General features: G+C 54.0%; 1 protein-coding gene across 3 annotated transcripts in view; it reads left to right on the top strand.

The window, feature by feature from the left end:
• Nucleotides 1–11,321, top strand: part of BAD (BCL2 associated agonist of cell death) — a 17,701-nt gene extending 6,380 nt beyond the window's left edge. For all 3 annotated transcript variants that reach the window (XM_017892909.1, XM_017892891.1, XM_017892899.1), the window contains exons 3-4: nt 9,763–9,953; nt 10,816–11,321. In XM_017892909.1, the coding sequence (XP_017748398.1) occupies nt 9,763–9,953; nt 10,816–10,941 (317 nt within the window). In that variant the 3' untranslated portion in view covers nt 10,942–11,321. The remainder of the gene's footprint in view (nt 1–9,762; nt 9,954–10,815) is intronic.
• Nucleotides 11,322–12,275: the final 954 nt, after the last annotated feature.

The following is a 12,275-nucleotide window of genomic DNA, read 5'->3' as shown; positions in this document are numbered from 1 at the left end:
TGGCTTTTTTTTTTTTTTTTGGAATGGAGTCTTGCTGGGATTACAGGCATGTGCCACGATGCCCAGCTAATTTTTGTATTTTTAGTAAAGACAGGGTTTCACCATGTTGACCAGGCTGGTCTCAAACTCCTGACCTCATGATTCACCTGCCTGGGCCTCCCGAAGTGCTGGGATTACAGGCGTGAGCCACCACGCCCGGCCACTAGAGGTGGATTTTAAGCATCTGGTGGGATTTTTAGCAGGGTGCTAGTGGGAGCTAGCCGGGAGTTGGAGTCAGTCAGAGTTGTGCTTGTCTCAGCCCAGTTAGGGGTAGGGGCTTCAGGTGTGTGCAAAGGAAGGAAGGGTAGGTGTGGGGTCCGAGCTGGCTGAGCTTCAGGGAAAGTAGCAAGCCCTGGGAAGCCGCAGCATGATTGGAGTTGGGGTCCCAGGGGCATGATCCACACAGGTCGGGTCAGCTGGTGGGAAGCTTGGGATGGAGTTATTTGATGGTGACAAGGCCTAGGTTATGTCCCTGGGAGTGAGTCTGAGGGGAGAGCGGGACAAGATCGTGGTAGAAGGAGTACCAAGGTGCAGAAAGGAGACGGGGTGCTGGTGGGGCGGCAGAGGACAGGAGTCACATTCGGCACTGGCCAGGGACTTGACCCAGGAGCAGGGCATGGGAGGGACCTGCAAGGTAATAAGGAGCAAAGTGGGCGACACCTCCCCCCAGCCCCAGCTGCAGACCTGCAGGAAAGAGGGCTGTGGGAGAAGACAACTGCTAGGTGAGGACAGAACTGGATTTCTGAACATTTTGATGTAGTTTTCAGTGTCTCCAAAAGCAAGTGATTTCCCAGAAGAGATCAGCAAGTGCCAGTGCCCTGCCAGAGCCACAGGGCATCTGCCCCTCTACCTGCGCAGAGCAGCTCACACTTGGTTTGGTCACTCTTCACAGCCCCTGCCACCAGGCCCCTGCTGGAGGCTGAGGTGCCCCAGGGCAGGGACCGCAGCCACCTTGTGCTGTGACAGCCTACACAGCCCAGTGTCTGAAACAGGTGTGGACAGTGGAGAGGCAGAGAGAAGCAGCCCAGTGCTAGCCCCTGGGCCAGACTGCAGGTTCAAATGTGGCTCTGTCCTTCCTAGCAGGTTGAGCTTGAGCAGGTTAATTAACTCCATCTACCTGAGTTTCCTCATCTGTAAGCGGGAATAGAACTAGTCCGACCTCGCAGGGGTATAGCAAGGACCTGATGACTTAATACAGGAAAAGTGCTTGGAAACAGTGCCTGGCACAGAGGAGGGGCTAAGTGTTTGCTGCTCTTATTATTAGTACTGACATTGTTATTACTTTATATATATTTTTATTATATATATATTTATATATATGTAAATATAGATATAATTTTTTTTTTTCCCCGAGATGGAGTCTCGCTCTGTTGCCCAGGCTGGAGTGCAGGGGTGCAATCTCGCCTCGCAGCAACTTCTACTTTCCAAGTTCAGGTGATTTTCTTGCCTCAGCCTCCTGAGTAGCTGAGACTACAGGCGCACGCCACCACACCCAGCTAATTTTTTTGTATATTTTATTAGAGATGAGGTTTCGCCACCTTGGCCAGGCTGGTTTCTCACTCCTGACCTCAAGTGATCCTCCTGCCTTGGCCTCCCAAAGTGCTAGCCACCACACCCAGTCAGTAATTTTTTTTTTTTTTTTTTTTTTTGAGACTAAGTTGAGCTATGTCGCCCAGGCTGGAGAGTGCAGTGGCATAATCTCGGCTCACTGCAGCCCCCGCCTCCTGGATTCAAGCAATTCTCCTGCCTCAGCCTCCCAAGTAGCTGGGATTACAGGCGCCCACCACCACACCTGGCTAATTTTTTGTATTTTTTTTTAGTACAGACGGGGTTTCACTGTGTTAGCCAGGATGGTCTGTATCTCCTGACCTCGTGATCCGCCCACCTCGGCCTCCCAAAGTGCTGGAATTACAGGCATGAGCCATCGCGCCCAGCCCAGTATTTTATATATTTATAAAGCCTCGAATTTCTGGGCTCCAGCCATCCTCCCACCTCAGCTTCCTAAGTAGCTGGGACTACAGGTGCACGCCACCATGCCTGGCTAATTTTTTATTTTAATTTTTGTAGAAACAAGGGTCTTTCTATGTTGCTCAGGCTGGTCTCAAACTCCTGGCCTCAAGCAGTCCTTTTGCCTTGGCCTCCCAAAGTGTTGGGATTACAGGCATGAACCACCACATTGGGCCTACATTTTAAAATTGTGGACAAAAATCCAAAGAACTATATTTTGTAACATGTGAACATTCTATGAAATTCAAATTTCCAGGTCCCTAAAGAAAGTGTTAGTGGAACACAGCAAGGTGCAGTGTATTCATTTACACATTGATTATGGTCTCCTTTCAGCTCTGGCCACAAAACTGAGTGGTTGTCACAGAGACCACGTGGCCCACTGAACCCCCTTTATAGAAAACATTTCCAGCTAACAGGAAAAGGGAAAAGAAAGTGAACAAACATTTACCAGCCGTCCTTAGTAGCTCATGCCTGTAATCTCAGCACTTCGGGAGGCCGAGGCAGGAAGATCACTTGAGCTCAGGAGTTCAAGACCATCCTGGGCAAGATGGCAAGACCCTGTCTCTAAAAATGTTTTTAAATTAAAAAATTAGGCCGGGCGCAGTGGCTCAAGCCTGTAATCCCAGCACTTTGGGAGGCCGAGATGGGCGGATCACGAGGTCAGGAGATCGAGACCACCCTGGCTAACATGGTGAAACCCCGTCTCTACTAAAAAAAAAATACAAAAAACTAGCCGGGCGAGGTGGCGGGCGCCTGTAGTCCCAGCTACTCGGGAGGCTGAGGCAGGAGAATGGCGTAAACCCGGGAGGCGGAGCTTGCAGTGAGCTGAGATCCAGCGACTGCACTCCAGCCCGGGCGACAGAGCGAGACTCCGTCTAAAAAAAAAAAAAAAAAAATTAGCTGGGCATGGTGGTGCCTGTAGTCCAACCTACTCAGGAGGCTGAGGTGGGAAGATTAATTGAGCTTAGGATTTTGAGGCTGCAGTGAGCTGATATCGTGCCACTGCACTCCAGACTGGGTGACAGAGACCCTGTCACTGTTTTTTAAAAAGAAAAAGGAAACATTTGCCAACTTTAGAGTGCTTTCTGATTTTATCAGCTCTGAGCAAGGTTGGGGATTGTTCTCTGCAGGCCTGAAGGGGCTTCTGTCCTGGAAGGGCTAATGTCAAGGCCGAAGCCTGCAGGTGCCAGAGGCTGACAGGCTGCAAGTGTCTGCCCAGGGTGGGGTGGCAGCACTGGCCACCGTGACGTCAGCCTCCCCCGGCAGCAGATTGTGTGTGGTCGGTATGTGGTTGGGGCAGGATCCAAACCCAGCCCTGCCTGATGGCAGGGCTTCACTGCTCCAAACGGTCTAGAACACCACTGTTTTAATTAAGTGTGCAATTCAGCGTGCAAGAGTGTTGTAATTAAGTGTGCCCCTGTTTCCTCATCTGTAAAACAGGGAGAGCTTGGTATTATCCTGCTTAGGAATCTGAGGACTCTGAAAATCCCAGTGCAAGGATGCTCGCGGAAGCATCAGCAGGGATGTCTGCCCCAGCCACTGACTCAGAAGCCCAACTCGCAGAGAATGTAAAGCTGGAGGTGCTATGCTGGGGCCTGGGGCACTTCTAGCCACAGCCACCATCCCCCGCTTCCACACCCCAGCCCCGGGCCAGGCTCTAGATGGATGGCAAGAGTGGGCAGGCCTGGGCACCCACCCACGCTGGCACCCAAGGAGAAGCCACACCCCCTTCCTACCCCAGAGAAGGGAGAGGCTGGCCCAGGCCCTGCCCCAGCCCTCCCCTTCCCCCAGGGAATTCACAGGGTTTTTTTCCCCGTAAATAGGACACTTTTTAAAAATTCAATTTAGGGCTGGGCATGGTGGCTCACGCCTGTAATCCCAGCACTTTGGGGGGCCGAGGCACATGAATCGCCTGAGGTCAGGAGTTCAAGACCAGCCCCACCAACATGGTGAAACCCCATCTCTACTAAAAATACAAAAATTACCCAGGCATGGTGGCAGGCGCCTGTAATCCCAGCTACTCAGGAGGCTGAGGCAGGAGAATCATTTGAACCCGGTGAGCAGAGGTTGCAGTGAGCCAAGATCACATCACTGCACTCCAGCCTGGGTGACAAAGCAAGGCTCCCTCTAAAGAAAAAATACATACATATATATATACACACACACACATACACACAAAAAATATATATATACACACATATGTATACACACACAAATATATATATATATATATTTGTACTTACATATATATAATTCAATTTACACAAATGGGTGTCATCTTGATAACAACTGGCTTGGCATTGCTAAGTCCATGAATTTGGTGAGAAACTCCCACCCCATAGGACAGGCTCCTGGCAGAACTGGTGCTAGCAGAACACCCAAGGGAGCCTTCCCCAGCCTAGGCCTCCAAGGCAGCCCACGGTACAGCTGGGAGGAGCCTGGGGCATGACAGCTAAGCACACAGCCCCTGAAGCCACATTGGTTGGGTTGGGATCCCAGCTGTGCTACCTACTAGCTCTGTGACCGTGGGCAACTTACTTAAGCTCTCTGCCTTAGTTTCTTCCTCTGTAAAAAGGCAACCATGAGGAACCTCCCTGATAGGGTGTGGCGAGGATCAAATGAATGAATACACAGGGAGGGCTTCCGACCATCCACCATACCTGGCCAGTGTCTTCTGCTTGTTCCGATCCCTGGGCAGGGGGTGGTGCCCAGGCCAAGTGCCTGGGTGCAAGTCACTCACCTTCCACCTGTGGGGCCTTGTGTCCGGCAAGCGCAGTGGTCCTGTGGCCCCACTCAGAGCTAGTGGAGGAGAACAGCTGCTGTTTCCTGCGTATTTAGGTGGCTAAGCAGGCTGTCCCAGTCACATGGCCTCAGGCAAGTTCCTAACCTCTGCCTCTGTTTCCTCATCTATACAACAGGGAGAGCTGGGTATTCCCCTCACTGGGACTCTCAGAGGCCTCAGGCTGTGAGGGGCAGGTAGGGGGCTCTCCTGCTCTCATTTGTTGTCACGGTGGTCCTGGCAGATAGGAAACTGCCTCCATTTCACAGAAGACACTGGGGCCCCAAAGGGTTGGAGAATGGGCCAAGGTCAGAGCAGGAATTTGACCAGGGCCCAGCCCACGTAGCTGACCTCTGCTCCACATCCACCACCCCACGGAACTGGAAATTACTCTGCAGACGGGCCTGTTCCGTCAGTGTCCCTTCTGTTCCTGGCTCTCCTGCCCCTATCCAAAATCCTTCAGCCTTCCAAAGTGCTGAGATTACAGGCATGAGCCGCCACATCCAGCTCTCATCTGTCATCTTTACTCCTGACCTAGTATGCCTCTCCCTACTGCCACCTCACTCCTCTAGGGTCTTAAGGAATCCCCACCTGACCTGGGGGCAGCTCCGGGCTTTGGCGATGCTCAGAATGGCCAGGCACTCCGATCACACCTTATCTTACCCTAGGCCTTTCCGGATTCCATCCTCTTGTTCCTTTCCTTGCTTTTTTTGTTGTTGTTGTTGAAACAAAGTCTCACTGTGACTCTCAGGCTGGAATGCAATGGCGAGATCTCAGCTCACTGCAACCTCTGCCTCCCAGGTTCAAGCGATTCTTGTGCCTCAACCTCCCTAGTAGCTGGGAATACAGGCCCACGCCACCATGCCTGGCTAATTTCTTTTTTCTTTCTTTTTTTTTTTTTTGAGACAGAGTCTTGCTCTGCCACCCAGGCTAGAGTGCAGTGGTACAGTCTCGGCTCACTGCAACCTCTGCCTCCCAGGTTCAAGTGATTCTCCTGCCTCAGCCTCCTAAGTAGCTGGGATTACAGGCTCACGCCACCACACTCGGCTTATTTTTGTATTTTTAATAGAGACGGGGTTTCACCATGTTGGTCAGGCTGGTATTGAACTCCTGACCTCGTGATCCACCTGCCTCAGGGTCCCAAAGTGCTGGGATTACAGGCGTGAGCCACCACACCTGGCCTTTTTTTGTGTGTGTGTGTATTTTTAGTAGAGATGGGATTTTGCCATGTTGGTCAGGCTGATCTCGAATTCCTGGCCTCAAGTGATCCACCTGCCTCAGCCTCCCAAAGTGTTGGGATTACTGGCGTGAGCCACTGCGTCCACTTGCTTGCTTTCTTTTTCTTTTTTTTTTTTTGGCGATGGAGTTTCGTTCTTGTTGCCCAGGCTGGAGTGCAGTGGCTCGATCTCGGATCACTGCAAGCTCCGCCTCCCGGGTTCACGCCATTCTCCTGCCTCAGCCTCCTGAGTAGCTGGGACTACAGGCGCCAGCCACCGTGCCCGGCTAATTTTTTGTATTTTTAGTAGAGACGGGGTTTCACCGTGGTCTCGATCTCCTGACCTTGTGATCCACCCGCCTCGGCCTCCCAAAGTGCTGAGATTACAGGCGTGAGCCACCGCGCCCGGCCGTTTGTTTCTTTTTTGTTTTTTGTTTTTGAGATGGAGTTTCACTCTTGTTGCCCAGGCTGGAGCGCAATGGCACGATCTCGGCTCACCGCAACCTCCACCTCCCAGGTTCAAGCGATTCTCCTGCCTCAGCCTCCCTAGTAGCTGGGATTATAGTCATGTGCCACCACGTCCAGCTAATTTTGTATTTTTAGTAAANCGGCCTCCCGAAGCGCTGGGATTACAGGCGTGAGCCACCGCGCCCGGTTGGGTTTTTTGTTCGTTTGTTTCTTTTTTGTTTTTTGTTTTGAGATGGAGTTTCACTCTTGTTGCCCAGGCTGGAGCGCAATGGCACGATCTCGGCTCACCGCAACCTCCACCTCCCAGGTTCAAGCGATTCTCCTGCCTCAGCCTCCCTAGTAGCTGGGATTATAGTCATGTGCCACCACGTCCAGCTAATTTTGTATTTTTAGTAAAGACAGGGTTTCTCCATGTTGGTTAGGCTGGTCTTAAACTCCCGACCTCAGGTGATCCGCCCACCTCGGCCTCCCAAAGTGCTGGGATTACAGGCGTGAACCACCGCACCCGGCCAATTTTTTTGTATTTTTAGTAGAGATGGGGTTTCGCCGTGTTAGCTAGGATGGCCTCGATCTCCTGACCTTGTGATCCACCTGCCTCGGCCTCCCAAAGTGCTGGGATTAAAGGCATGAGCCACTGCGCCCAGCTGCCTACCTGCTTTCTTAGTCATGTGTCACATTTATGTGTCCTAGCTGGGACCCCTGGAGGCCCTGCACTGGCCCACAGGCCCTGTATCAGGTCCTCTGAGGGGAGAAGAGACATTCTGATGGTTATCCCCCACTTTCAGTTCCTGGCCTGTAATTTACCATCTCCAAAGAGCCTCCCTGACAGACATACTTTTCCATAAACACCAAGTATGTTTCCTACCTGCCTCTATTTTTTTTTTTTTTTTTTGAGACGGGTGCAGTGGCGTGATCTCGGCTCACTGTAACCTCTGCTGCCCAGGTTCAAGCGATTCTCCTGCCTCAGCCTCCCGAGTAGCTGGGATTACAGGCACCTGCCACCCCGCCTGGCTAATTTTTTTGTATCTTTAGTAGAGACGGGGTTTTACCATCTTGGTCAGGCTGGTCTTGAACTCCTGACCTCGTGATCCCTCCACCTCAGTCTCCCAGTGTTGGGATTACAGGCGTAAGCCGCCACACCCAGCCCCCCACCTGCTTCTCACTCTGTCATTGTGCTCTGCGTGTTTGCTCCGGGGAGTGGTTCCAAGTCTTTATCAGTCTGGGTAGAAGAGTGGAGTTGGCAGCAGTCGGGAGATGGCATGGAGCACAGTTCAAATAGACCATAGTAGGCGGGCCTCTGAATAATAACCCATAGTGTATTTGCAGCCTACAAAGCACTTTCTTTTTTCTTTTGTCATTATTATTATTATTATTATTATTAGAGACAGAGTCTCACTCTGCCGCCCAGGCTGGAGTGCAGTGGCACAATCTCGGCTCACTGCAACCTCCACCCACTGGGTTCAAGCGATTCTCCTGCTTCAGCCTCCTGTGGAGCTGGGACTACAGGCGTGAACCACCACACCTAACTAATTTTTGTATTTTTAGTAGAGACAGGGTTTCACCAGAGTTTGAGGCCAGGATGGTCTCGAACTCCTGACCTCAGGTGATCCACTCGCCTTGGCCTCCCAAAGTGCTGGGATTACTGGCATGAGCCACCGCCCATCTGGCCTTCTTTTATTATTATTTTTATTTATTTATTTATTTTTTTGAGACAGAGTCTCGCTCTGTCGCCCAGGCTGGAGTGCAGTGGCGCTATCTCCGCTCACTGCAAGCTCCACCTCCTGGGTTCACACCATTCTCCTGCCTCAGCCTCCTGCAGAGCTGGGACTACAGGCATGCACCACTACGCTCGGCTAATTTTTTTTGTATTTTTAGTAGAGACGGGGTTTCACCATGTTAGCCAGGGTGGTTTCAATCTGACCGTGTGATCCACCCACCTCGACCTCCCAAAGTGCTGGGATTACAGACATGAGCCACCGCGCCCGGCCTATAATTTTTTTAAATTAGTAGAGATGGGGTTTTGCGATGTTGCCTAGGCCAGTCTCAAACTCCTGAACTCAAGCAATCTGCCTGCCTCGGCCTCCCAAAGTGCTGGGATTACAGGCGTGAGGAATCACACCCAGCCACAAAGCACTTTCACGTTTTTTTATTTTATGTGACCTTTACACAATCACTGGGAGTCAGGGCTAGGATTATCCCCTCATAAAGGTGAGGACATAGGCTCAGAGAGTCAAAGGCTGAATTACAAGGGGAGACACAGAGCTCCACTGATAATCACTGGACTCTGGATTCCACCAAGCCTTTGGAACCTTCCAGCCTCAGGCCTCCACAGCTTCACAGAAACTGGGCAAGTCTCACCTCTCTAAGCTTCTGTCTTCTCACCTAAGCACGTTTAGTACTCACCTCCCAGGGTGGTTAGGAGGATAATGAGGGAATGTCTTGGCCTACACGTAAGTGCACCATCAATGGTACCTAAAAACGTCAACAGTTCCAGACACTGTCTCCAAAGAAGGCTCTGGGGGGATGCAGACATGTAGCAGACAGGTTCTTGTTCTCCAGGGGCTTTGCAGGTCCCTTGCAGAGGAGGCGTTCAATCCTGCCAGCTGTGGCAGGACACTTTCCTATCCAAGGGATTGGCTTCCTCTGATGTAGAATAGACACTATGAAATAGCTACCAACCCAGGGCTTGCCAGGAGGCCCCATGAAGGTCTTGCACTAATGATATGTCTGTCTTTTTTTTTTTTTCTTTTGAGACGGATTCTTACTCTGTCACCCAGGCTGGAGTGCAGTGGCACGATCTCAGCTCACTGCAACCTCTGCCTCCGGGGTTCAAGCGATTCTCCTGCCTCAGCCTCCCAAGTAGCTGGGACTACAGGCATGCGCCACTATGCCCAGCTAACTTTTGTGTTTTGAGTAGAGACGGGGTTTCACCATGTTGGCCAGGATGGTCTCGATCCCCTGACCTCATGATGTAACTAGTATTTCTTATGCCCTTATTTTGTGCCGGGCACAGGGCCTCACCCATTATTGGCACTCAGTAAGGATTCGTGGGATTAATGAAAAGTTAATCTGAATCTTCACCAAAGGCCCCAGAGCTTCCCTCGAAGGGACTGGGGCTCCGAGAGGTGGACTGTGATGCGCCCCTGGAAGACCTACGAGTGGGCCTGCAGAGCTGATGGGGAGGGTTCAGGCAGGGCCGGGGACTTAGAGGAGCTGAGATTAACGTCGCCCCCTACCCACTGACCCTCTGCAGGCGCTGGGGCTGTGGAGACCCGGAGTCGCCACAGCTCCTACCCCGCGGGGACGGAGGAGGACGAAGGGATGGAGGAGGAGCCCAGCCCCTTTCGGGGCCGCTCGCGCTCCGCGCCCCCTAACCTCTGGGCAGCACAGCGATATGGCCGCGAGCTCCGGAGGATGAGTGACGAGTTTGTGGACTCCTTTAAGGTGAGCGCCGGTCCCCAGCGTGCCAGGACCTGCAGTCCCAGGCCGCCCCGCGCCGGTCTGTCCCTTCCTTGTCCCAGGGCACGTCCGGATCTGGAGTCCCACGATCCCTCCCCAACGCCGTCCTGTCCCTTCCTAGCTCCATAGCATTCTGGGATTTGTAGTCACAAGACCTCCCCCTAACCCCCCCCGCCCCAGCTCTTCCCTTCCGAGTCCCAGGACATCCCCCGCCTGGTGGTTGGTTGTGGAGGGGTGTGTCGGGGGGGCGGGGTGTGTGTGTGTGTGTGTGTGTGTGTGTGTGTCACAGGGCATGCTGGGACCTGTAGTCTACCTCCCACTCCAGGCCAAAGCTCTTGGATTCCCCGAATTCTTGGAAGACTAGGCATGCTGGTATTTGTGCTCCTTGCTGGCACCTGTGCGCTCTGTCGCCCAGGCTGGAGTGCAGTGGTGCGATCACGCCTCATCGCAGCCTGGAACTCCTGGCCTCAAAGGATCCTCCCGCCTCAACCTCCCAAAGTGCTGGGATTACAGGCGCTCACCACCACTCCCGGCGTTTTGATTCTTGAATTGCGGTCCCATTTCTGGGTGCTAGGTCTCCAGCTCCGGCTTTTCCATTTAGGGCCCTAGGCATCCTCTCTTCCCGTCCCCGGCACGGAGTTCCTGGGATCTAACCAGTTCCCATTCCTGGGGGCCCATGTGTCCTCCCGAGCGTCCCTGACCACCTGGCGTGGAGCCTCCTGGGAGTTGTGGCCTTCATTATCTCCCCCCGATCTCACTTAGAGGAAGGCTCACGGAAGTGGAGAGCCTGGCACCAGCTGCCATGGTAATCTAATTCATGTAACCCTTTTCTCCCCCAACCCGGAAGGGACTTCCTCGCCCGAAGAGCGCGGGCACAGCGACGCAGATGCGGCAAAGCTCCAGCTGGACGCGAGTCTTCCAGTCCTGGTGGGATCGGAACTTGGGCAGGGGAAGCTCCGCCCCCTCCCAGTGACCTTCGCTCCACGCCCTGAAACTCCACCCGCTCTCACGGTCCTGGTCGGCCATCTTGGATATGGGCGGAAGTGCTTCCTCAGGCCTTATGCAAAAAGAGGATCCGTGCTGCCTCTTTCGGTGGGAGGGCCGACCCAGAGTCCCTTCCGGTGCATGTGAAGCCACGGAAGGCTGGGTCCCATCGGAAGTTTTGGGTTTTCCGCCCATAGCCGCCGGAAGTGGCTCGGGGCCCCGCCCTCCGGCCCCGGGCTACCCCCCAAGTGCCTGCGCCAAGTCGTGAACCAGGCTTAACCGTTGTGTCACCCGGACCCGAGTCCCCGCGATGTCCCGCGGGCCGCGCTCACTACTAAATGTTAATAAAGCCCGCGTCTGTGCCGCCGAGGCTTTTCTGTGCGTCGACTGGGGCCCCGCAGGCCGGGGTAGTGCTCTCACGGATACTTTCAAAAGAGGCCGCTGCCTTACGAGGGATATAGGCTTTGCCTGACATCCGCGACAGAGACGGAAGGGGTCGCGGCAGTTCGCGAGACAGGGCTGTGAGGCCCAGGTCTAAGTCCCCAGCACGCGCACTGGGACCGCAGCGCTGCCGGCCGCCGGATCTCGCGCTTTGTAAACCGTGCCGTGGCCCCCCAGGGAGGGTCACTCGCTCCTATTTGGGTCAGCCCTTGCCAGCAGCTGCTGTATGGCCGGCCCGGGGGCCTGGCAGACCGCGCGGGGCGGGAGGGAGTGGCGGAGCCAGGCTGGCAGCTGCCCGGTCGCTGGAAACCGAGGCTTCACGCGGAGACCCGGACGGAGCGGGGGCTCCGTACCAGAAAGATTTATTGGCGCCCCCTGTAATCCGAGCCGATGCTTCGTGCTAGGCACAGAGATCCGTGGCGAGACGGCCCTGCTTGCGGAAGCTCCCGAGGGCCCGAAGTCGGCAGGGCAGTCAGAGGGCTTCAGGGAGGAGGCGGCTAGAGCTGCTATCTGAAGGTGAGGGTTATCCCTCCCGGCGCAGGGACGAGTGGACCCATGGAAGGACAGGGGAGCAGTAGAGGCCAGGCTTCTGAGGGGCTGGAATGTTACACCCGGGAGTTAGCAATTTAGCTGGTGTCCCTCAGTAGACACCAGCTAGAGTCAGGAAGATGGGAGTTGGCTGCGGAGGAGCCTGGATACGGAATACACTGGAGTGAGCAGAACTAGGGGATAGGGCAGGGCCCCACAGCAGAAGTGAGGAAGTCTGTGGCCACTGCACTGACCCTGAAGGAGGAGGGCCCTCCTCCGGAGCCTGTTTCCCTGGCCTCCCCACCCCATCTGTTTGCCTGAGGCTGCAGCAAAAACAAAGCAAAGAAGATACTC

Source organism: Rhinopithecus bieti, unplaced genomic scaffold (assembly GCF_001698545.2).
Source record: "Rhinopithecus bieti isolate Rb0 unplaced genomic scaffold, ASM169854v2 scaffold_1017, whole genome shotgun sequence".
NCBI lineage: Eukaryota > Metazoa > Chordata > Mammalia > Primates > Cercopithecidae > Rhinopithecus > Rhinopithecus bieti.
The sequence above is the reverse complement of the archived record's forward strand: the minus strand, read 5'-3'. Positions and strand labels throughout refer to the sequence as shown.